The sequence below is a fragment of the Entelurus aequoreus genome, linkage group LG03, assembly GCF_033978785.1.
Source record: "Entelurus aequoreus isolate RoL-2023_Sb linkage group LG03, RoL_Eaeq_v1.1, whole genome shotgun sequence".
Taxonomy (NCBI): domain Eukaryota; kingdom Metazoa; phylum Chordata; class Actinopteri; order Syngnathiformes; family Syngnathidae; genus Entelurus; species Entelurus aequoreus.
In genome coordinates, this window is record NC_084733.1 from 65,306,587 (window position 1) to 65,331,392 (window position 24,806).

General features: G+C 42.8%; 1 protein-coding gene across 1 annotated transcript in view; it reads left to right on the top strand.

Annotated features, from left to right (window-relative positions):
* Nucleotides 1-24,806, top strand: part of LOC133646728 (E3 ubiquitin-protein ligase HECTD1-like) — a 49,928-nt gene that overhangs the window by 17,415 nt on the left and 7,707 nt on the right. The window contains 18 exon segments of the mRNA XM_062042429.1: nt 17,930-18,006; nt 18,067-18,165; nt 18,234-18,348; nt 18,433-18,607; nt 18,682-18,820; nt 18,887-19,057; nt 19,124-19,346; nt 19,414-19,677; nt 19,751-19,962; nt 20,037-20,183; nt 20,254-20,348; nt 22,109-22,214; nt 22,273-22,407; nt 22,474-22,613; nt 22,675-22,887; nt 23,832-23,942; nt 24,009-24,175; nt 24,238-24,414. Of these exon segments, the coding sequence (XP_061898413.1) occupies nt 17,930-18,006; nt 18,067-18,165; nt 18,234-18,348; nt 18,433-18,607; nt 18,682-18,820; nt 18,887-19,057; nt 19,124-19,346; nt 19,414-19,677; nt 19,751-19,962; nt 20,037-20,183; nt 20,254-20,348; nt 22,109-22,214; nt 22,273-22,407; nt 22,474-22,613; nt 22,675-22,887; nt 23,832-23,942; nt 24,009-24,175; nt 24,238-24,414 (2,766 nt within the window).

Genomic DNA, 24,806 nt, shown 5'->3' on the forward strand with positions numbered 1-24,806 from the left:
TGGGGCGTGGGGCTTTGGTCCAGGCCCTCGGCTTGCTTCAAGGCCTCCTCGCTGCTTCGGCACTCCCGACACCTCTTTCCACAGCTGCTGGAGTCCCGACGGACACATTGGCTGGCAACCTTAGTCGTTCTCGTCATCGCTGGCAAGGTGTTGTCTCTCCTCTCGGTTCCTTCCAGTCATGTATCTGGTGTTGGCCCTGGATTGGCTTTGACCGTGCCCCTCTTAGCGAGTGCAAGGGAATCTGGAGTGGCTGCTTTCATCCTCAAATCTGCACAGAGGAACTGGCACACAAATTCTACATTTTGCAAACATACCATTTTGGTCTCATGGTCTTTCCGCCTTCCTAGGAAGCTGCTGGTCCTGGGACTGAGGATGATAGCCTGCTTCCTTAAAATGGGTGCCGTTGTTTGACCTACTCTTTTTGTGGAAACCATGTCGGGATATTAGATAATTCACAAAACATTTAATTACTGAATTGGCACCCTCCTTTGAGGTTGGGGTTGCTTCCGCCAACCACTACAATTGTCAATCTAAATCATTACGTTCCTTTATCCTTGTACCGGATTGATCATATCGATTAAATAAACCCTCAACACGCTCAAACTTGACCCAATCCAAACTCACCTCCCCCCTCTGTCCCTGAAACAGGGACAGTGTTAGTCGTAGTAATAGTAATAGTAATAGTAGTAGTAGTATTAGTAGTTTCAGAAACATCCAAGAAAAAGAAAAGGCAGCTGATAGTCAAGTGCAGCAAGAGAGGACAGGAGGACAGGTCATGTTTGAGGTCACTGTTTGAGTTTGAGTTTGAGTTTGAGTTTATTTCGAACATGCAAGCATACAACATGATACATCACAATTTCCAGTTTCTTTTCAACATGTTCGAAAAGGAGTAGGAAGAAGCAGAGCTTATTTAATCCTACCCCTTTTCTTTACATAACAGTTGCAAAACTTTTTGTTCACTTCCTGTTCACAATTTTTTCACAATAAACTCCATAAGTAATTACAATAAAAATAAATAAATAAATAATAGTAAGAATTTAATAATAATAATTCGCTTTTGCAATAGTACTTTGATATTTTACAACACCTAGTGAATTATTGTGGCCTCAATAATTCACTAAATAGTTGTATTTAATTTAGTCTATCTATGATAGGACAATGCACAGAAACATTAAGTTCAGAAACAGATATGTTCTGTACCAGATTATATTTAAATAGCTACTTTCCATCTGCAGTCCCTGGCTACCTAAATTAAAGGGATCCAAAAATCAAGCAATAAATTTATGACACTAATTAACCATAATTAATATATACATTCATAATAATCAATAATTAATCAAAAAATAATCATACTGTAGCATTTAATCAATTTTAAGAAAAGTCACCAAATGCCCGTTCATGGACACATACTTAACATACAATACAACCACACGTTATTTACATCATCACACAAAGACAATACATGCTCTTGTTCACATCTGTCATCATTCGTAAAAACAACCAAGATTTTAACAGCCATACCTCACAATTTACAACAAAAATGCTCTCATGGATAAATATACTACACATTAAGTTGATGTGTCAACATAATGCCCCTCTTAGCGACAGAGTGAGCAGCTTTGAATTCTCCAAAGCCACCTTTTAACTTCAAATTTTCTATTACTTTTGTTATAACGGGGAGAAGGCTAATTGGTCTGTACTTGTTGTCTTCTTTATTTCCTGCTTTATGGATTTAATTATAGTAGCAGTTTCTCGACGTGGTAGGGAAAGTGTTTTCCGTTATTGATTTATTTATCAATTGTTGTTATACGAGCAATAATACAATCCTTATACGTTTTTAGGAAGATAGTGTCCAACGCGTATATGTATCTCTAGATCGTGAGTCTGATAATGCAGCGAAGATTTTGTTTAACTTTGTTTCATTTGTTAATTCTAAAATTAGTCCATCCCGAATAAATGACAATTTTTTGCACTGATTTTGAGGGACTTTTTATTCAGGGTTTGTACAGACTAGATGAAATGTTCATTAAAATTATTACTTATGTCCAGACTGTCTGCGATAGTAGCGCCATTTAATATCAATTAAATTTGATTGATATTTAATGTTATAGTGTTGTCTCTTGTTTGCGCTCTTCCCGTAAGTTTGTACATGATTTTCCATAACTGTTCTAATGTTCCCTTTTTCAGCTTAGATTAATTCTAAATGAAAGTCAGCCTTAGACTTCCGCATAAACATTGTAACTTTGTTCCTCAATACTTTTAAAATCATACGATCTGTATTTAGACCTGTTATAATTCCTCTTATGAGAGCTGAGTCCCGATGTCTTATTAGAATCCAAATTGTTTTATTAATCCAATGGTATTTTTATTTTAGCACTCTTCTTTCTGGTTTTGTATTAGTGTATTTACAGATGTTCTCTTTGATTTTTGTCATCCAATTGTAATTCTAGTAGGGCTGCTTATCCTTTGTATCATGTAGAAGCCGTTTATAATATCCTTAAGTTTCTTTCTACGTGTTTTATTTAACCAGTCCAGATTAACGTCCCCCATGACGTTACTTCTTTCATACTATGCTGTTTGAGGATGTCTGAAAATGAATCGAGAAAAATGTATTTCGCTGTGGTCGGTCGGCATACTACAATTACCTTGAAATACATTTCTGAGGAAAATGTGATTTTAATTTCAACATACTCAAATTGATCTACTTTTAATGTTTTCCCTTTCATAAATCATAATTCCTCCCTCCTTTGTCACTCAATCTGTTTTTTCCTGTAATCTTGTACCCCGGGACATTAATTAGAACAAAAGGTGTTGTGGGTTTAAACCATGTCTCCGATAGACAATGTAACCCAGATTAGAGTCTGACAGTAACTGCTGGATTTGTTCAGTATGTTTCTTGTTGTGGAAAGTTTAATGATGCAGACTCATTTGTTACTGAATACTTTCTACAGACTTCTGTCTCTAATCGACTTTGTGTATGTACTACAATTATTTGATATGCTTAAATTTTATTTTAGCTCAGCTGTTGTGTAGCTGCTAGCTCCTTGTAGCCTACAGCAGGAGTGTCCAAATTGCAGCAAATAGTTATGTTTTTAACAGACAACCGAAATAATTGAAAATGTGGTATTAGCGTATCGGTCCAATCAGCGGCAGCTACGCCCTGTTTTAATCATTCGACCTAAATCTTTGGTTTCGTAGGCAGGACAGAGGACAAGGGAACAATGTGGGACAGCAATTGTCCATCTTATACCATGCTAATTGTTGTAAGGATAGTTCACATGAGCGGCCATACCTTGAGTCCCACCATATATAAGAGTCAAGAGGCTCCTATTATGAGTCGTCTAATTGGTGATCATACACTTTGGCGGTTTGGGTGGCAGGGCACACGGACGCACCTCAGTCAGCCAGTGCTAGGACAGTTGGAGCAGTCCCCGTCCTCCATTCGTTCCTGGGAGGCGTCCCCAGTAGTTGTCAGCTGATGTCGTGCTGTCAGGCAACATCAGGAAGTTCCTTCTGTGCGGTATTGAATTGTCAGGGCACAGTTCGTAAGCAGGTCATTACAAGGTGTGTGCAGGTTGACCACAAAGGAATGCTTCAAAGATTGTGTTGAACATTGTCCGTTGACACTTATGTCCAGCAGGGGTCTTTTTGTATCCTGCTGTGGGCGTCCTCTGTCACACCTGTATTTTTTGTGAGCATGTTCTGGCTACAACTTTGGAGCTTGTCTTGTTCAGAGAAGTTGGCAGTCCCCCGGCTGCATAACAGTTTCCACCCTAGCTTGACCTAGGACAACCGCGGCTACCACCCAAGTCCGTCTGTCTGGTTTTACGTTTTGTTGAGGTTTCTTCCCTCCAGAATTTGGAACTCAAAACATGTACACCCATTGTTTTCATATCCTCTCGGTTAGTTCAATTTTGCATATCACGTTTTAAAATCACAGTCTTAACTATCCCATTAAATGTTAATCAATAACCCTAATTCAAAGATTATACGTACTACTTCATGTGTATTTAAGTACCCTTTTAATTCACTTAAAGATTATCTATAAGTTAATTTAAACTATCATTTGTCAATCAGTAGGTTCGAGCAAGCTGTCATGCTTGCACTCTGACCTCCCGCTGTGCGTAATTTTCTCCAAAACAAAAGAATGTTTTTATTCACGTTTCTCCTTATCTTTCAGCTAAATCTTTTAATCTTTTAACTTTTAACGTCCGCACTGTTTATTTTTATTGTCTGCATTTTAATTTTGCTTTTATTTTCTTTCATTTCACTTTGTTGTCTGTGAAACACTTTGAGTCTGCCCTGTGCATGAAAAGCGCCACACAAACAAAGCTATTTATTCTGTCATGCCATTATCTTCTTTTAGCTCAACACCCAGAAGTATGGTGTACTGCAATGTCTAAATAAAAATAAATTACTCCAAATTAAAAATGTCAGACTACACTTTAAAGTTACCCGACTTAAACTTACTTTTATTAAATTAATTTCCAAACTCACCTCCACCACAGCAGACATCTTCCTCAATCCTATCTCAATACTCCCATAAATTAGAAAGGTGTTTCACAATAGTCGTTAAGTAGTTGTTTTGAGTAATAGATCTCAATATGGGGAAATTAATAAGACTAAATTTGCCCTAGTGTTTGAATGTTGTATGTCTATCTATCTGTGTTGGCCCTGTGATGAGGTGGCGACTTGTCCAGGGTGCAAAGTCAAATTGTGAAACAAAAATTAAAGTTGAATCAAGTGGAAATTGACAGAGTATATGAACTACATTCTTGAGAATAATAATTGATCATTAATATGTTGGAAGCCGCATATTGAACATATTAAAGAAAAATATCCAAATCCATTGCCATTCGGTATAAAGTAAAACACATGCTGAATAAGAAATGTCTGCACATGTTATATTATTCATTTATTTTTCCATATGTAACATTGTTTTGAAGTTTGGGGAAATGTTTATAGAAGAAATATAGACCCAATACTTAAACTTAAAAGACTCATTTCAATAATACACAAAGCATTATTATTATGATCATACCAATCCATTTTTTCTAAGTCCTAATGTGTTAAATGTTCAGATAATTTAATTTTAAAACAATGGCAATTATGTTTCAAGTAAAGAACAGCCTTCCAGTTTGTATTCTTAGCTTATTTACATTATGAGGAGAAAACTATCATTTACGGGGGATATTGATTTTTGAAATAGGTCTAGTAAAATAAAAATAAAAATACAAATGTATTTCAGTTCTAGGAGTTAAATGATGGACCATCCTCAGTGATGAGCTGAACACTTGTAGTTTTTTGTTATGGTTTAAGAGACCCTTGAAAGTAATTGTTGAACATTATAAAATATAGTAACAATTACTTTTAACGTTGATGTTCCAGGTAATTTAATGTTCAGTGAATGTATAGGATAGGCCAATATAAGCTTTGGCTTCCGCCTATTCCTTTTTCGGTCATTCTTTTTCTTTTCTTTTCTTTCTGTGTGTAAATGTGTATGATTGTTAATATGTCTAATCTGTACTGTTAAACTGCTCACACAAAATGGTTGAAGGTTGATTATAATACCAAAATAAACTTATTTCATCTATTCATTCATTATAGTTTTATTCCATTTTGCATGTAGTTATTCCTATTGATTTTATTCCCATTTCACTCAAACAACTAAACAAACAAACAAATAAACAAACTTGCAGCCAACCACAATCAACAGCATACCATTTACGAATACCTTCATTTGTCACTTTCTCATCTTTTCTTCACTTTCGTTTTCCTTTACAAACATCCTGTATCCATCTCTTCCTTACACTTCACACAATGTTTCTATTTTCTGTTCTCCTAGAAACCATTCACGTAACGTAATGTTATAAACATCCTTTTCCCATATTTTCTCAAACCATCCTCTTCACCCTCAATCTTCCTTCACCTGCTCTCTCTTCCTCTCTCTCTCTCACTCTCTCTCCTTCTCTCACAATACAAACACAATAATCCAAAATAATCAGTCTTATAAAATAATTTTAGCTTTAGATATGATTTAGGGCAGTGGTTTTCAACCTTTTTTCCCAGTAAAATAAAAAAATAAAAAACAGCATAATGTCATCAATTTCTGATTTATTAAATTGTATAACAGTGCACCATATTGCTCATTTGTTGTGGTCTTACTTGACTTATTTGGACAACAACAAAAAAATATAAGAATAACTAAAATGTTTTAAAAATTAAACAAGTGATTAAATTATGATAAATATTTCTAAACATATAATCAATCATCAACCTTCTTTGAATATTGTAATAGTGATCCATCTGGACTCGTGAACTTAATTCCAAATATTTATTTTGTTGAAGTGTTATTCTATAAATATATTTATAAGGGATTTTTGAATGGTTGCTATTTTTAGAATATTTAAAAATCTTAAGTACCCCCCTTTTTGTCCGAGCGGAAAACACCATACCCTCCTTTGAGAACTACTGATTTAGACTATAAAAAATCCTTTGTCCCACACATCATTAGACTGTACAACTCCTCTTTGGGGGGGCTAGGATGACAGGGAATGCAAAACAATAACAGTACAATACTTTTTCATAACACGGTCGCTAATGCCTAGTTTCTCTTGTTATATTCTTATTTTACTGTTCTGTTTCCATTTATACTCTTATTAGTTACTGTTTACTTTTTACTTCTTCTTCCTGAGGGAACTCTCCTGAAGGAATCAATAACGTGTTATCTGTCTATCTATCTTATCTATTGTTAACCCGAGCACAATTCATGACGTCACGCTCATCTTGCAGACAAGTTATTTCCATTTAGTTTTATTCTCTGGGGACGGCGTGGCGAAGTTGGTAGAGCGGCCGTGCCAGCAATCGGAGGGTTGCTGGTTACTGGGGTTCAATCCCCACCTTCTACCATCCTAGTCACGTCCGTTGTGTCCTTGGGCAAGACACTTCACCCTTGCTCCTGATGGCTGCTGGTTAGCGCCTTGCATGGCAGCTCCCGCCATCAGTGTGTGAATGTGTGTGTGAATGTGGAAATACTGTCAAAGCGCTTTTGAGTACCTTGAAGGTAGAAAATCGCTATACAATTATAACCCATTTATCATTATTTATCATCTACATGTAATTCTACATGCTCCAATGTCACATAGAAATTTGCTTTCTTTGTTATTTATTTACATTATTATTTCTGGTTTACTTGCTATCTGTTTACTTAAGTTCTCATATTTTGGTCTGTCTTCCTTCTGATTAGAATTTGTTTAACGCTTCTCTACGTTTTGTTTTGACTACGGTGCTGAGTCTGGCGTCTCTTATCTGTACTTCTTCAAACTCCATGTAGCACAGATGTTTTTAGATGTTTTAGAATATAAATTTAAATTTTACTTCATCGTGATTATTCTTGAAATAATAAAAATGTCAATATAATTAAATAATCAATTTACCTTTATTAAATTTTATTTTATTTAATGTGTTTGCTATATCATTATTAATTCAAAGCTACAATGTGTTCCAACCTATGATGTGCGTGTGTGTGTGTGTTTGTTTGTCTCAACTTCCACACAGGAACTGGATGGATCAGATAAGCAACAAGGCTGTTCAATACAGTATATTACACACATAATTAATGACTAATGAATTTAACAATGCTTCAATGTCCCAGTCCAAATGTATGTATTGATATTTAAATGTTTATTTATTCATATACAGTATATTTTATTTTTCCTATTATCAAAACCAACCTGTCAGCACTCTCCTCAGACTGAGTACAGCTGTCCACTGCATATATATATATATATATATATATATATATATATATATATATATATATATATATAATTTATTTCTTTTTAAACCTAGCTCAATGCTAATCTAATCCAATGCTATGCTAACTCAATGCTAACCTAGCTCAATGCTATGCTAACAGTGTCACACCTCTTCGGCCCACGCCTCACGTGCAGCTGTCACTCACACAGCCTCTTCACACACACACATTCCTTATCTAAAAATGTCTCCCAGCAGGGCCTCCTTTTTTATTTTCTTACTGAGTCACATGCACACATCTTTCCCCAAAAAGCAAGAGCCTTCTTGCAAACTATAGTGTCACACAGTTACAATCACCAGCACAGTTAAAAATAAATGCAACAGTCAACTATTTTTCTCCTCCAGAAGCACAGCTGTATCATATCAGAACCTTAATAATAAGAAACATTTATGGACTTCCCTGCTTAGGCTGCTGCCCCCGCGATCCAACATCCGAGAGCGGAATAAGATAATTAAATGGATAGATCATTCACTCATATGTTTTCTGTACATAAACTTTGTCTACTTTCTCACAAGCACACACATTTTAGACAATTTCCCAACTTTTACAGATAGCGGTGCTGTGAGAAAAAGCGTGAAGGGAGGGGAGGGGGGATGTTGCGTGAGGGAGGGGGAATACCGAGAGGTATAATGTTTGCCTTTCAGAAGAGGGGAATAGACAATTAGAGGGGAATTAAAACAGATAAGAAAACAGGTGCTACACAAAAGTTATTAAATTACGCATATATCTAAATGTACCAACATAAACTGACTCACTCAATACACACACATTTCAGCATTCATCATTATACACACACATTTATAAATTACAATCCCACCCCATGTCCGGACAAATATAAACAACTTTGCACGCGTGCTTGTGGAATGGCCGTTTATTAACAAACACAGGTCCCTTCATTACTCATACAACGGCGATTAACCCGTTCAGCGGAGCAGCCCCTGGTTTTACTCCCTGACCAATACACGGCAACAGCATAAAAGCACCATAGAGTCACTGATAATCACCCGATGCTCTACAGTCATCATGTTTTGGTCAGTTCCATACAGCTTCACCAAGTTTCACCAAAGCTCTACCATATGCAGCCCGATCTCTACCCGTCTATACTGCAGCAAATTAAACAGAACGTCGTGACAAATACAGCTCAGTTGATCTCCTTTACCGGAGTCACCAAACGGTCACCCAATATGAGGCTTTTCCACCGCTACAGTTTCCACATAGACAGATATGTTGCACATTCATAGACTTCATAAATTTGTGTGGGCCAAATGTCACACCAGTTAGCAAACCCTGCCTTAAATTTAGCTGTATCCAACTCTGGCTAATTCTGATGCACTTGCAGAAAGAAGCCTCCTTTTCCGACAATGAAAAAGGAGGAAGAGGTTAAGAAATGTATTCGTCTCACATAGTCTATGCTTCAAAACACTCCAAACCACCAAAATTCTATTAACAATCCCCTTATAGCTAAAAACAAGAAACCACAAGTTTTCAACAAACACACAGACAAATGATCACATATAAAACAACTCAATCCAACCATAATTTACCCCATTCCAGGTTGTTTTTGGAGAACCTGCTATGCCTATCTTTTATGAAAAAAAAATTAAGTTTTTGTCTTACCGATCCCGTTTCTCTTCAGACAGACAACTTTTACACAGTAAGCAAAATAGCTATTACCTTTTATTAGATGCGCGCGTGCAACCGTTGTCTGCCTGAGAGAGAAGCCGGGAGCGGATGTTGACTTGCAGAGTTCTGGACCATCCTAGTTCGTGACGCCAATTTCTGTGGTGGATTGTCCGAAGCTTAAGCAGGCAACAAAAGTAGTTTAGTACAACAAATTTATTTACCCATTATCAGAAGTGCAGGTTGAATTAAGTTGTCCGTGCAAACAGACAAAATGTACTCCAGAGCACACAAGACACACACAAGCCAAAATCTCTCTCGAGTCCCGGTCTTCTGCCATTTTTTATATGTCTCTTGTGCATCACTGTGTTTATCTCGTGCGTCATGATTGTTTTTGTAACATCCTTGGACTCCCCAATCATACCCAAACAACCAAAACATTCTGTAGACAGGTTGGCACGACTTAATATTCACTTTTGTCCCACACCCGGGGACACAGAAGAGAAATCAAATGAGCATACATTCTTGACAGACATGAAATATAGGTCAAAGGTCAGAAATTCTACTACATGATCAACATGCCCCCTTGTGTACCTCCATCAGGAAGATTTCCTAATGAAGCATCGCTGAATACAGTTAGGTTTAAAGCATCATTTCCCAAATGTTTAAATTTCAAAGTCACTTTTTCAGCTTTCAGTTTACAAACCAACTTTTTAGCATTGTGAATTGATTGCACAGTCGCATTCTTTAGACTAGATACCAGACTACAAGAATCAAACATTACATCAGGTCTTGTCTGTTTTGCAACCCAGAGTATCTGTCCTATTTTTGATCTGAGTTGTTCTTGTTCTGTTTCATTAAGAGGAGCATCTCTTTCTAGAGCACGGACTGGCTGTAAGTGAATCGGGTGCAGACTTTCAATGCAGCTGTGCTGATGCAACTGTACAGAATCATTAACAGTTTCAATATCCATTCCCAAATAGCAGAAATTGTCATGTTCCTCACGTCCCACTTGGAACCCAGACTTTAGTTTAGGGATCACATTTTCTGAAAAGTTTCATGAGCCTGCCCACAGAAAATCATCTATATGACATGCGAGTACACCCGTCACTGTGTTTTCATCATCCAGCCAATAAAATACTGCTGGGTCTACCTGTGACACTTTACCACCTGTGCTCAGCATGATTTCCTTCACCTTGTTGTACCAATAGAGAGATGCATCAGCAAGGCCATACACACACTTCTTCAGTTTCCAAAGAACCCCCATACAGTCAGCTTCTGGGGGAGGATTGACATAAATGTCTCTCGACAACTCCATACCCTCTAAAAAGGCAGACTTGATGTCCATAGAATAGACTTTCCAATGATTTTGACAAATTACACTGAGCAATAGCCTTAGCGATTCAGAAGCACATGTTGGTGAATCCTTTTGTAGATTTTTTAAATTAAGTTCTTCAAAACCCCTTGCTACAAGTCTGGCCTTGGGTACAATACCAGTGTCACTTTCTTTGAGACTACAGACTAGGGTTGCAACAACTAATCGATTAAATCGATTAAAATCGATTATAAAAATAGTTGCCGATTAATTTAGTCATCGATTCGTTGGATCTATGCTATGCGCATAAAAAATAAACCTTTATTTATAAACTGCAACATGTACAAACAGCTGAGAAACAATAATCAAAATCAGTATGGTGCCAGTATGCTGTTTTTTTTTCAATAAAATACTGGAAAGGACAGAAATGTAGTTTCTCTTTTATCCGATTATTAATCGAAGTAATAATCGATTATCAAATTAATCGTTAGTTGCAGCCCTACTACAGACCCACCTAGTGGAGATACACTTTTGGCCTGTATTTTCAGTCTCTTTAAAAACATTGTTTTTCCAGCTTTCTATCTCTGCCTGTTTGGCTGCATCAAATGATATGTCTTTTGTTATGAGTACATCAGCCTCCCTGACAGCTGACTCAGTGTTAAGATGTTGTACACATGACATGTCAACAGCCTCTTTTAGTCCAGTACTGCCATCAGGCTCAATATGCTGCACATTATACCAGTTTTTACAGGTTCCCGTGGCTTTACCTGCTCTACTGAGTACTTTAGCCTTACATGTTACACTTGTATCTCTTTTCATGAAAGTTAAAATCTGTCCTGTTTTTAGCTTCACATTAGAAGCAGGGACAGGATTATCACAGGTACTGTGATTCATTTGAGGTGCATTTGTTTGAATGACACCTTCACTCTATAAAATAAGTAAGAGTAAATATAATTCAATTCACTTCACTCATGCTTCCCTCTCCATCACTGTCATGTTCATTTTCACCGGCTGTGTTTTGTTCATTATCTGAGCTACATGAAGCTCTGTGTAAAACATCTGTGTCACTATCATTGGTTATGTTCTCTTCATGTTTTTCACATCCTGCTTCAGTGTGAACATTACTTTGTGTAATTTTCCTGTCATTAATCTGTGTGTGCACTTTAAGTCGTGAGTTATGAACTCTTAACGAGAATACCTCCCTGTCTTACAAACACAACGGTTCCATCTTGATCAATCACCACTCCTGGTCCCTTCCACTCTGCACTATCTCCTCGTTTATAGTAAACCTTTTCTCCTATCTCATATTTTTCATCCGTGTCTCTAAGCTGTTTTCTTAATGCCTTTCTTATCCTCTCTGAACATTCAACTTCAGTGAAAGCCTTCCTTGAGGCATGCGAAGCTGGTATGTGTTCTCCTACTCTTGTGCTCACTGTAGTGCCCTCTATTACAGGCAGCTTATTTACCAATACATTGGGAAGGTTAGGATTTTGACCAAATACCAGTTGATGTGGACTATAACCAATTACACTGTGCATGCAGTTCTTAGCCATTAAGGCCCAGTCCAAGGCAGTGCACCAGTCACAATCCTTTTCCTGTTTAACTTTCTGGACAATGTTTGTGAACGTCTGATTATGACGTTCCAACAGTCCATTGCTCCATGGACTGTATCCTGCGGTTTTCTTTATTTGGATATTGAAGTTTTCTGCCATGTCCCTGAACTCTTCATTTTTAAATTCTCCTCCGTTGTCACTGAAGAGCCTTTTGGGAGGACCATGGACACTTATCCATATGTGGATGAAAGAGTTGACAATTACAGAAGATTTCTTGGTTTTCACAATATTTCCAGCGCTGAAACGTGTGAAATGGTCCATTATATGTAAATACCAAATGCCTGACTCCAGCTCGTGCAGGTCCACGGCCACCGTTTCATTATATTCCGAAGCTAGAGGCAAACCCACAGCTGCCTTTGGCTTTGTCTTGCTATATCTTTGGCACCTGTCACATTCATCCACAATTTGTTGCAAAATAGTGAGACAGTCCCTGTCTTTGTTCCCTGAACTTTGAATTAGCTTATGCAGGCGATCTGCTGGTGCATGGCCAAATTGTTTGTGAAGTTTTACTCACCAGGAGTGGAATATCGACTTTGACAACTTCTATCTCAATGTTACACTTTGTCCATCCTATTTTAGCAGGTAGACACACTTTTCTGGTGGAATTAATCACATTTCCATCTCCAAAACGAAACTGTCTGTTGCTAGACCTTTCTGTACTTCTGGGGCCGTACTTATCAAGCTTCTTAGAGTGCCATTTTACACTTAAGTCCTGAAAATTTGCGAAATTTAGTCCTACTCTCAAACTTAAGAATAAAAGCTTTTTATCAACGTTCTTAAGTCTAAGAATCACTCCTACTCTCCATGATATTTAAGAGACCTTCAGAGGTGTCTTAAGTGGTTAGGAGTTGCCAGCAGGGGATGGCATTGAGGCGAGAGACGTGCGCGAACGTTCATCTTTGTTTGATGACGAGCAGCTGATCAAACGGTATCGTTTAGACCAGGGGTGGGCAATTAATTTTTACCGGGGGCCGCATGAGCTACCCGAGCACTGCTGGAGGGCCACATCGACAATATTTCAATTAAATTTTGCTCAATATTATTTTTGATATATACCGTAAGATAAATAATAATAATAATAGTAATACTTCAACATAGTGTGTGTAACAGCATTCCATGACTAATATATATAAATTAACATTAATAATAAATGACAGTAAAATAAGCACACGTATGACTGAGGAGTCATAGTGTAACTTTGTGTGGTGTTTGAGTTGTCCGACTTTTTGTGTGGCCTTAAACGCACCAGTGGTTTAGTGCTATGCGTGTTGGTGACAGATGACAAGTTGGTTTTGGCCTGGTTTGTACGGCAGAAAATGACTAGTTTTTCGAGATAGAATTGTTTTACTCATGTTTTTGGTGTGGTTATGTCCAAATATAAACAGTTTTGTTCAATAAAGTGATCGATATAATTCCTGTCCTCGAAGCATCTCGATAGACGTTACAATAATTGAACGGTGTTCAATTGAACGGTGTTGACGAACACCGTTAGGGCCGCTTGTTGTCACTGTCACTCAAAGTTGCATTGCAAAATTCCATAGAATAAATATGTTTATTTTGTTTAGAATTCAGATGGGATTTGATTTGGTGCGCGGCATATATACTTGCTGCGCGCAGCGGACGCTTGAGCAGTGCGCAATTGCGCAGGCACGCACCTTAGGTGAGGGGACGTTGCTTTGCAGTTCATGTGTTGTTGAAAACACGGCATTCCTCATCAACTTTTCTCTTTTTGGCGTCTCGGGTGTAAACCGTGCATCACTTGTCGCTGCATGTGCACCTTCACTCGCAGGTTACACACGGACACACGCCCATAAATAATACTTTTCAAAATAAAAGCAGCACAGTTGTATTGCGCGCAGGACATAGATGTTTTTTCAACTTTATTTTGTAATTGCAGTTGTTCACATTCACTCACAATACGTCCACACGGAAGTAATACAAATAACGATTTTCAAAACAAAAGCGGCACCGTTGTATTGCACACTCGACATAGATACTTTTTAAAATTTATTTTGTAATTTATAATTGGCCTCACGCGGGCCGGACAGGGACGCACAAAGGGCCGGATGCGGCCCGCGGGCCGCAGAATACCCAGGTCTGGTTTAGACAGAGCAGGTATTATTTTTGTCACAGATTTAATAATTTTCCATTCCTTGTTGATTTCTGCATGTGGCTGCAGTGGGCTAGTATATATAGAGCCACCCACACCAGTTTCAAATTAGTTGCCTAATTAATGAATTGGAAAGAAAATGTTATGAGAGTAGCGTATGTTTGTGCCACACACATACGCTAGGTTACAGCATGTGAGGTGAGTGATGTCAGTGAGTGTGTGGGCGAGAGAAGAGAGGGAGCGGTATTGTGAGTGCGAGCGGGGACTAGTTTGTTTTGTGTTGGATTGGCTGTGTGCAAGCAATCAATAAAGCAAGATTTGCAACTAATCGCCGGACTCATCATTCACTCTAAAGTCGTCCGCTGTGGAGACCCACTGCCGGGTAAAGTGAAGACATCCTGGAGAAGTGTCTCCCCTGCCTCTTTGTTACGGTCTGGGAGCAGGAAGCAGGAAAGGTGCAACAAAAAGAAAATATTTATTTTTGATTCATTGCCAATATTGTTTGTTTGTTTTGTATTATTTTGTAGTTTATTGTCAAAATATACACTCCCATTGTCCACTTAAATATTTCTAAGATATTTCTTGATTGATTGATTGATTTATTCTTAGAAAAGATTCCCTTCCGTGATTGGTCATTTCTATGGACACAGAAATGACGTCACCTAAAATTCCGTTTACGGCACATAGTAATGTCGTAATTCAGCTCTGAGTGTGACACTTAAGATTCAGTCCTACACTTCGCTGAAAGTGTGAGTAAGACACTTGATAACTAACTTTTAAGTGCAGCTTTCAGCGAAGAATTTATTTACTCTTAAGTCAACTCTTAGCAGACTTCTTAGGAGTTATTCTAAGAAGCTTGATAAGTACGGCCCCTGAGCTTATTTACTTGCTTTTCATTGAGATTATCTACATAACTTTCAAGCCACTTTTCTCCACACACTGTGCGAGTGCAGGCGGTGTCTATGATTGCTGAGCCTGCAGCTTCAGTCATAAAAATCTCAGCTTTAGACTGGGGATAATTTGTTAACAGCGTGATATTAACTTCATCCAAATTATAATTTTCAGTCAATTTTACTTGTTCGTGCTTCTTGTGCGGGCAGTCCTTCGCCCAGTGGCAGGTGCTTTGACACACGGCACAACGTGATCGTTTACCGTACTTATCCAGTGGGTTTGTACCCGGTAACGGCGTCACCGATCTTTGTTGTCCACGTTGAAACGGTGTGTTCCGTTTTCCTCTCCATTGTGGCTGTTCTGTGAGGAAAGCTGCATCCTGGTTCAGTTGTATCTTGCTTGACGAGCCCGTTGTTTTTCCTCCAAATATCCGTTTGAGAGCTGACTTCATTGACGAGAAGCTTAGCTCCGTGTGACGGTCTTTCTCATCGAGGCAGGCTGTGTCAAGAAGTTTAAAGGCTAACACCGCATCAGGGAGTGTCATATTGTACCTTTTCATCCGGTTGTAGCGCTGTTGAAAGTCAATTATATAGTCCACCATTGAAACAGAACTATTTTTGGTGATGCGGTCGAAGTACGTGTACGCTTCGTATGCGCGATCCTTTTCCTCTTTCAGGAAAACGTCATCCAGTTTTGCAAATAATGCCGTCATACCGTTGTCATTGTCCAACTCCTCCGCAGATATCTATTGTGATTTCTCTAGCTCTTCCTTCAAGTCCCAAAGCCACAGCCAGTGCTTGCTTTTTCTTATCGAGTTCTGTAACCCACGTCCAAATGTTAACTTCATTTTTCCAGCACTCATATGGCTTGGACTCGTCAAATCTCGGCGGTATTTTATAGTTTGCAGCCATCCTCAACCATCCTCTGCTACCAATGTTAAAGGCCTACTGAAACCCACTACTACCGACCACGCAGTCTGATAGTTTATATATCAATGATGAAATCTTAACATTGCAAAACATGCCAATACGGCCGGGTTAACTTATAAAGTGCAATTTTAAATTTCCCGGGGAACTTCCGGTTGAAAATGTCTATGTATGAGGACGTTTGCGCGTGACGTCAATGGTTGAAACGGAAGTATTCGGACACATTGTATCACAATACAAACAGCTCTGTTTTCATCGCAAAATTCCACAGTATTCTGGACATCTGTGTTGGTGAATATTTTGCTATTTGTCTAATGAACAATGGAGACTGCAAAGAAGAAAGCTGTAGGTGGGATCGGTGTATTAGCGGCTGGCTGCAGCAACACAACCAGGAGGACTTTGACTTGGATAGCAGACGCGCTATCCGACGCTAGCCGCCGACCGCATCGATGATCGGGTAATGTCCTTCGTCGCGCCGTCGATCGCTGGAACGCAGGTGAGCACGGGTGTTGATGAGCAGATGAGGGCTGGCGTAGGTGGAGCGTTAATGTTTTTAGCATAGCTCTGACGAGGTCCCGTAGCTAAGTTAGCTTCAATGGTGTCGTTAGCAACAGCATTGCTAGGCTTCGACAGGCGGCACAGCATTAACTGTGTAGTTACAGGTCCAGTGTTTGGTTCGGTGTCTCCTGATAGTAGTATTGTTGATCTTCTGTCTATCCTTCCAGTCAGGGGCTTATTTATTTTGTTTCTACCTGCATTTAAGCACGATGCTATCACGTTAGCTCCGTAGCTAAAGTGCTTCACCGATGTATTGTGGTGGAGATAAAAGTCACTGTGAATGTCCATTTCGCGTTCTCGACGCTCATTTTCAAGAGGATATAGTATCCAAGGTGGTTTAAAATACAAATCCGTGATCCACTATAGAAAAAGGAGAGAGTGTGGAATCCAATGAGTCCTTGTACCTGTTACGGTCAGAGCGAAAAAAGATACGTCCTGCACTGCACTCTAATCCGTCACTCTCATGTTCCTCATCCACAAATCTTTCATCCTGGCTCAAATTAATAGGGAAATCGTCGCTTTCTCGGTCCGAATCGCTCTCGCTGCATTGAAAACAATGGGGAAATGTGAGGAGCCCTTCAACCTGCGACGTCACGCTACTTCCGATACAGGCAAGGCTTTTTTTTTTTATGAGCGACCAAAAGTTGCGAACTTTATCGTCGATGTTCTCTACTAAATCCTTTCTGCAAAAATATGGCAATATCGCGAAACGATCAAGTATGACACATAGAATGGATCTGCTATCCCCGTTTAAATAAAACAAATTCATTTCAGTGGGCCTTTAAATGAGGGTGAATAAACATGACGTCTATTCTGGTTCACAACTTTTAATCAACTCCCGCACAGAGGTAAAACCGGAAAACACTCGATCCCCTCTTCCCGCCCACAAACGCTGCGCATGCGTTAACCCAGTATATGGAGAAACATGTTAACAATATACACACCTGAGGCGTTCCTCAAGGCAGCGCTTTAAGTCCTCTACTTTTTGTCAGTTATGTGATGAATGGAAGTAGGGTGTTTACTTGAGATACACTAGTGGTGTTCCTCTCTGTTTCATGCTATTTCTTCATGTGCTTTCAGCTTTCGAGGTGAACTTCATGGACGACGTTGGTCAGACGCTGCTCAACTGGGCGTCGGCCTTCGGCACACAGGAAATGGTGAGCGCGCTCCCTGAGAGGTAAAAGTCCAGTGTTGACGTTTGCATCTGTGCTTCTCAGGTGGAGTTCTTGTGCGAGCGGGGTGCTGACGTCAACAGAGGTCAGAGGTCGTCCTCACTACATTACGCCGCCTGTTTCGGACGGCCCCAAGTAGCAAAGGTAAGACTTCTGCGTACCCCCTTTGAATCCGCAGCCCGGGCTTGAAATGTGTCTCCTCCTGCCCGCAGACGCTGCTGAGGCATGGCGCCAACCCTGACCTGAGGGATGAGGACGGAAAGACGCCCCTGGACAAGGCCCGGGAGCGGGGCCACAGTGAAGTGGTGGCCATACTGCAGTCTCCTGGTCAGTTGGTGTGCGTGTGAGAGGTGCAGGCAGGTAGTGATACCACAGTGTGTGTGTGTGTGTGTGTGTGTGTGTGTGTGTCAGGAGACTGGATGTGTCCTGTCAACAAAGGTGAGGACAAGAAGAAGAAAGACCTAAACAAGGAGGAAGAAGAAGTAGGCGAGCCCAAAGGAGATCCAGAAATGGCTCCCATCTACCTGAAGAGACTTCTGCCTGTTTTTGCACAAACTTTTCAGCAAACCATGCTGCCTTCTATCAGGTAACCTCACCTGCTCGCTCCTTGGACTCATCTGCACGCTGCTTCGCCTAACTTACCTGCGTGTGTGTGTTTAGGAAAGCCAGTCTGGCTCTGATCCGCAAGATGGTCCACTACAGCAGTGAGCTGCTGCTGAAGGAAGTGTGTGATGGCGAGATGGGTCACAACCTGCCCACGGTCCTGGTGGAGATCAGCGCCACCGTGCTGGACCAGGAAGTAAGTGACCACAAGCCACCTCAGATGTCGCATAGATCCCCAATCAAGTTCCTGCGTGTTTGTCAGGACGATGACGACGGACACCTCCTGGCCCTGCAGATCATCAGAGATCTAGTGGACAAAGGAGGAGATGTCTTCCTGGACCAGCTGGCTCGCTTGGGCGTCATCAACAAAGTGTCCACGCTGGCTGGACCCGTGTCGGACGACGAAAACGAGGACGAGGTCAAACCGGAAAAGGTGTGTGACGGGCTTTCCGGTATACGATATCGCGGTATAGCTTTGAATATGACGGTGACCCTGCAGGAGGAGGAGGTGCAGGAGGATGCAAGGGAGGTCCTGCAGGGGAAACCCTACCACTGGCGGGACTGGTCCATCATCAGGGGGCGGGACTGTCTTTACATCTGGTCGGATGCCGCCGCCCTGGAACTTTCAAATGGCTCCAACGGATGGTTCCGCTTCATCCTGGATGGGAAGTTGGCCACCATGTACTCGAGTGGCAGTCCGGAGGGGGGGTCTGACAGCTCCGGTAACACACACAATCACCTCTGCTTTCCCCTTGATGATTACTCACCTCTTGTGTGGCGTGTCTACAGAGTCCCGCAGTGAGTTCCTGGAGAAGCTTCAGCGTGCCAGGAGCCAGGTGAAACCTGTAACGTCCAGTCAGCCCATCCTGTCCAGTCTGGGTGCCACCAAGCTGACCGTGGGTAACTGGTCTCTGACGTGCCTGAAGGACGGCGAGATCGCCATCCACAACTCGGACGGCCAGCAGGCCACCATCTTGAAGGAGGACCTGCCAGGCTTCGTGTTCGAGTCCAACAGAGGAACCAAACACTCGTTCACTGCGGAGACGTCTCTGGGTGAGTGCTTTGATCTCGCCTACGAAGTGGCTCGAGAAGACTTCAACCTTCCGCGCTCTCGCTGTCTCCCTAGGCTCTGAGTTTGTGACAGGATGGACGGGGAAGCGAGGGCGCAAGCTGAAGTCCAAGCTGGAAAAGACCAAACAGAAAGTCAAGAGCATGGCCAGGGAGCTCTATGATGACCACTTCAAAGCTGTGGAGAGCATGCCTAGGGGGGTGGTGGTCACCCTGAGGAACATCTCCACACAGCTGGAGTCCTCCTGGGAGCTGCACACCAATAGACAGGTCTGTACCCACCTCCACCACCGGGGGGCAGTAATAGAGGTCAGGCTTTGACCGGAAGTGCTGTGTGTTGTCAGTGTGTAGAAGGGGAGAACACGTGGAGGGACTTGATGAAGACAGCCCTGGAGAACCTCATTGTGGTGCTGAAAGACGAGAACACTATTTCTCCTTATGAGATGTGCAGCAGTGGTCTGGTACAGGCGCTCTTCACCGTGCTGAACAACGTAAGTCCTCTTCCTCCCTCACACACACACACACACACTGCCTCTAACACCTCCTCCTGTACATCTTCAGAGCGTGGACCTGGACCTGAAACATGATTGTAAGCCTTTAATGGAGAGGATCAATGTCTTCAAGGCAGCTTTCAGCGAAAATGAAGATGATGAAAGGTGAAAACCTCTTAATTACAGTCAAAGCTGAAAACAGCCATTTATACACCTTGTCTAAAGCGCACACTTGTCCACTACACGCCTTGTCTAAAGCGCACACCTGTCCGCTACACGCCTTGTCTAAAGCGCACACCTGTCCACTACACGCCTTGTCTAAAGCGCACACTTGTCCGCTACACGCCTTGTCTAAAGCGCACACCTGTCCACTACACGCCTTGTCTAAAGCGCACACCTGTCCACTAGACGCCTTGTCTAAAGCGCACACCTGTCCACTGCACGCCTTGTCTAAAGCGCACACCTGTCCACTACACGCCTTGTCTAAAGCGCACACCTGTCCATTACACGCCTTGTCTAAAGCGCACACCTGTCCACTACACGCCTTGTCTAAAGCGCACACTTGTCCACTACACGCCTTGTCTAAAGCGCACACCTGTCCACTACACGCCTTGTCTAAAGCGCACACCTGTCCACTACACGCCTTGTCTAAAGCGCACACCTGTCCACTAGACGCCTTGTCTAAAGCGCACACCTGTCCACTGCACGCCTTGTCTAAAGCGCACACCTGTCCACTTCACGCCTTGTCTAAAGCGCACACCTGTCCACTGCACGCCTTGTCTAAAGCGCACACCTGTCCACTGCACGCCTTGTCTAAAGCGCACACCTGTCCACTGCACGCCTTGTCTAAAGCGCACACCTGTCCACTGCACGCCTTGTCTAAAGCGCACACCTGTCCACTGCACGCCTTGTCTAAAGCGCACACCTGTCCACTGCACGCCTTGTCTAAAGCGCACACCTGTCCACTAGACGCCTTGTCTAAAGCGCACACCTGTCCACTAGACGCCTTGTCTAAAGCGCACACCTGTCCACTGCACGCCTTGTCTAAAGCGCACACCTGTCCACTGCACGCCTTGTCTAAAGCGCACACCTGTCCACTGCACGCCTTGTCTAAAGCGCACACCTGTCCACTGCACGCCTTGTCTAAAGCGCACACCTGTCCACTGCACGCCTTGTCTAAAGCGCACACCTGTCCACTGCACGCCTTGTCTAAAGCGCACACCTGTCCACTGCACGCCTTGTCTAAAGCGCACACCTGTCCACTGCACGCCTTGTCTAAAGCGCACACCTGTCCACTGCACGCCTTGTCTAAAGCGCACACCTGTCCACTGCACGCCTTGTCTAAAGCGCACACCTGTCCACTGTACGCCTTGTCTAAAGCGCACACCTGTCCACTGCACGCCTTGTCTAAAGCGCACACCTGTCCACTGCACGCCTTGTCTAAAGCGCACACCTGTCCACTGCACGCCTTGTCTAAAGCGCACACCTGTCCACTGCACGCCTTGTCTAAAGCGCACACCTGTCCACTGCACGCCTTGTCTAAAGCGCACACCTGTCCACTGCACGCCTTGTCTAAAGCGCACACCTGTCCACTGCACGCCTTGTCTAAAGCGCACACCTGTCCACTGCACGCCTTGTCTAAAGCGCACACCTGTCCACTACACGCCTTGTCTAAAGCGCACACCTGTCCACTAGACGCCTTGTCTAAAGCGCACACCTGTCCACTAGACGCCTTGTCTAAAGCGCACACCTGTCCACTGCACGCCTTGTCTAAAGCGCACACCTGTCCACTGCACGCCTTGTCTAAAGCGCACACCTGTCCACTGCACGCCTTGTCTAAAGCGCACACCTGTCCACTACACACCTGTCTTTGATACACCTTTATACACGTGTGTGCGTGTGTGTGTGTGTGTGTGCGTGCGCAGTCGACCAGCTATTGCCTTAATCCGTAAACTGATCGCTGTCCTGGAGTCCATCGAGCGCCTTCCCCTGCACCTGTACGACACTCCCGGCTCCTCCTACAACCTCCAGGTGAGTTGCATGTAACTCCCTGGCCGACAGCCTGCTCTTTATTACCGATGTCGCTTAGATCCTGACAAGGAGGCTCCGCTTTCGCCTGGAGCGAGCACCCGGCGAGACGGCTCTGATCGACCGCACGGGGCGCATGCTGAAGATGGAGCCTCTGGCCACCGTGGAGTCATTGGAGCAGTACCTGCTGAAGATGGTCAGCTGAGCGCACCTGTAGACTAATGTCCGACAGTTTGAAACGGGCCGTGTCCTTGTGTCGCAGGTGGCCAAGCAGTGGTACGACTTTGAGCGCTCCTCCTTCGTCTTTGTCAGGAAGCTGCGAGAAGGACAAACCTTCACCTTCAGACACCAACACGACTTTGACGAGAACGGCATCATCTACTGGGTCGGTACCAACGCCAAGTAAGTCCTCTCTTTGTCATCAAGTGTGTGTGCCAACGTGACTCACTCCTGCTGCCTTCAGGACGGCCTATGAGTGGGTCAACCCGGCCGCCTACGGCCTGGTGGTGGTGACGTCATCAGAGGGACGGAACCTCCCTTACGGTCGTTTGGAGGACATCTTGAGTCGGGATAGCTCCGCCCTCAACTGTCACACCAACGACGACAAGAACGCGTGGTTTGCTGTGGACCTGGGCCTGTGGGTCATCCCCTCGGCGTACACGTTGAGACACGCCAGGTTAGGACTGCCTTGTGACATACTGTCCTCTCCAAAGTACCAACCGACAAAAAATACATTTTATGTCAAGTGTAGATATCAGTGTTGACTTGTACATGGGTGTCCAAAGTGTGGCCCGGGGCCCATTGGTGGTTTTTAGCTCATTTTTTAACAGCCCAAGGCACAATCATTAGCATTTTAATATTAGCATGCTAGCTTTTTTTGCTAACTTTACAGGTATACACCTTAGCATCAAGTATTTTATTTGACGAATGATACCTGTTAGTATGCTAGGTTTATGAGCTAATTATGTAAGTATTGTTGTGCGCAACCAGTCTTCTCAGGGAATAAAACACACTGGTCACTCCCAAGTTCTTTTGGATGACATGTATGTTGAGTAAAAAGGACCCCCGAGACAGAACAATACTTGGCCAAGTTTTGCTAAAGCTTTAGGAGAGCAGCCCTTACAACGCAATAATATCATCAGCAAGAAGAGGTCTAAAAATAAGACAAAAGGCATTAACTCTTATAGTGAGAAGGCAGGTAATTCAACAGCCTCAACCTCAGTGTCATATTTTGGTATTTCACCAATAGTGATTGTAAGCTTGCTAATTGTTTTAGCAGGTATACACCTCAGTTTTATGTATTTGTCTTAAACGAATGCTAACTGTTAGCATAGTGCTGTCGACATGCTAGCTTTTTCGCTCGTTTTGCTAATTTTTTTTTGCTAACTGTTAGCATTTTCGTTCGACTTTGGCTCTTCAGTATTCACACAAAATATCTACCGAAATTGCATTTTTATGTTCTTTGGGGGGGGGGATCTCCAATATCTGGTTTTGAAGGTGAAAAGTAGTAAAATGGCCTCCGCATCATTTTAAGAGTCAGTGTGCGGCCCTCAGTCGAAGGAGTTTGGCCACCCCTGGAATAATGAAGTGAAAGAACAGTAAAATCAAGTCTTCCTGCAGGGGTTATGGTCGCTCTGCGTTGAGGAACTGGGTGTTCCAAGCATCCAAAGATGGTCAGAACTGGGCCACGTTGTACACGCACGTCGACGACTGCAGCCTGAATGAACCCGGGTAATTGATTTATCTAATCTTTTCAGCCCGCCCCCGTCCTCCAGACTTAAACTTTGCGGTGTGCAGGTCAACGGCCACATGGCCTCTGGACCCATCCAAAGACGAGAAACATGGCTGGAGACACATCCGGATCAAGCAAATGGGCAAGAACGCCAGCGCCCAGACCCACTACCTGTCCTTGTCGGGCCTGGAGCTCTACGGCACCGTCACGTCTGTGTGCGAGGACCAGCTCGGTGAGTGCACTCTCGCAGCTCTTCTTGTCGCCGCCACATCCGCTGACTCCACAACCTCCCAGGTAAAGCCGTGAAGGAAGCGGAGGCCAATCTTCGCCGCCAGCGCCGCCTCTTTCGCTCCCAGGTGATGAAGTACATCGTCCCCGGAGCGCGGGTGGTCCGCGGCATCGACTGGAAGTGGCGTGACCAGGATGGCAACCCGGCCGGCGAGGGCACCGTCACTGGAGAGGCCCATAACGGTAAGACGTGTAGAACATGATGGGGGGGCATGCCCGTGTCACATGATCACATGGAGCCGTTACAGGAAGCCACGCCTCTTCGTCGTCGTCTTCTCCAGTCTGGTCCTCTTCCTCAGTGCTGTCATGAATAAGGCTTTGTCACAAATGTTCTCTTTTGTGTGTGTGTGTGTGTGTGTGTGTGTGTGTGTGTGTGTGTGTGTGTGTGTGTGTGTGTGTGTGTGTGTGTGTGTGTGTGTGTGTGTGTGTGTGTGTGTGTGTGTGTGTGTGTGTGTGTGTGTGTGTGTGTGTGTCCCCTCCACACTGGACCAAAGCAGCGTCTCATGTCTCCTTACAACTGGGGTGCCCAAACTTCTTTTTCTGACTTACTTTTTTTCCCCCAAAGGACTAGAAAA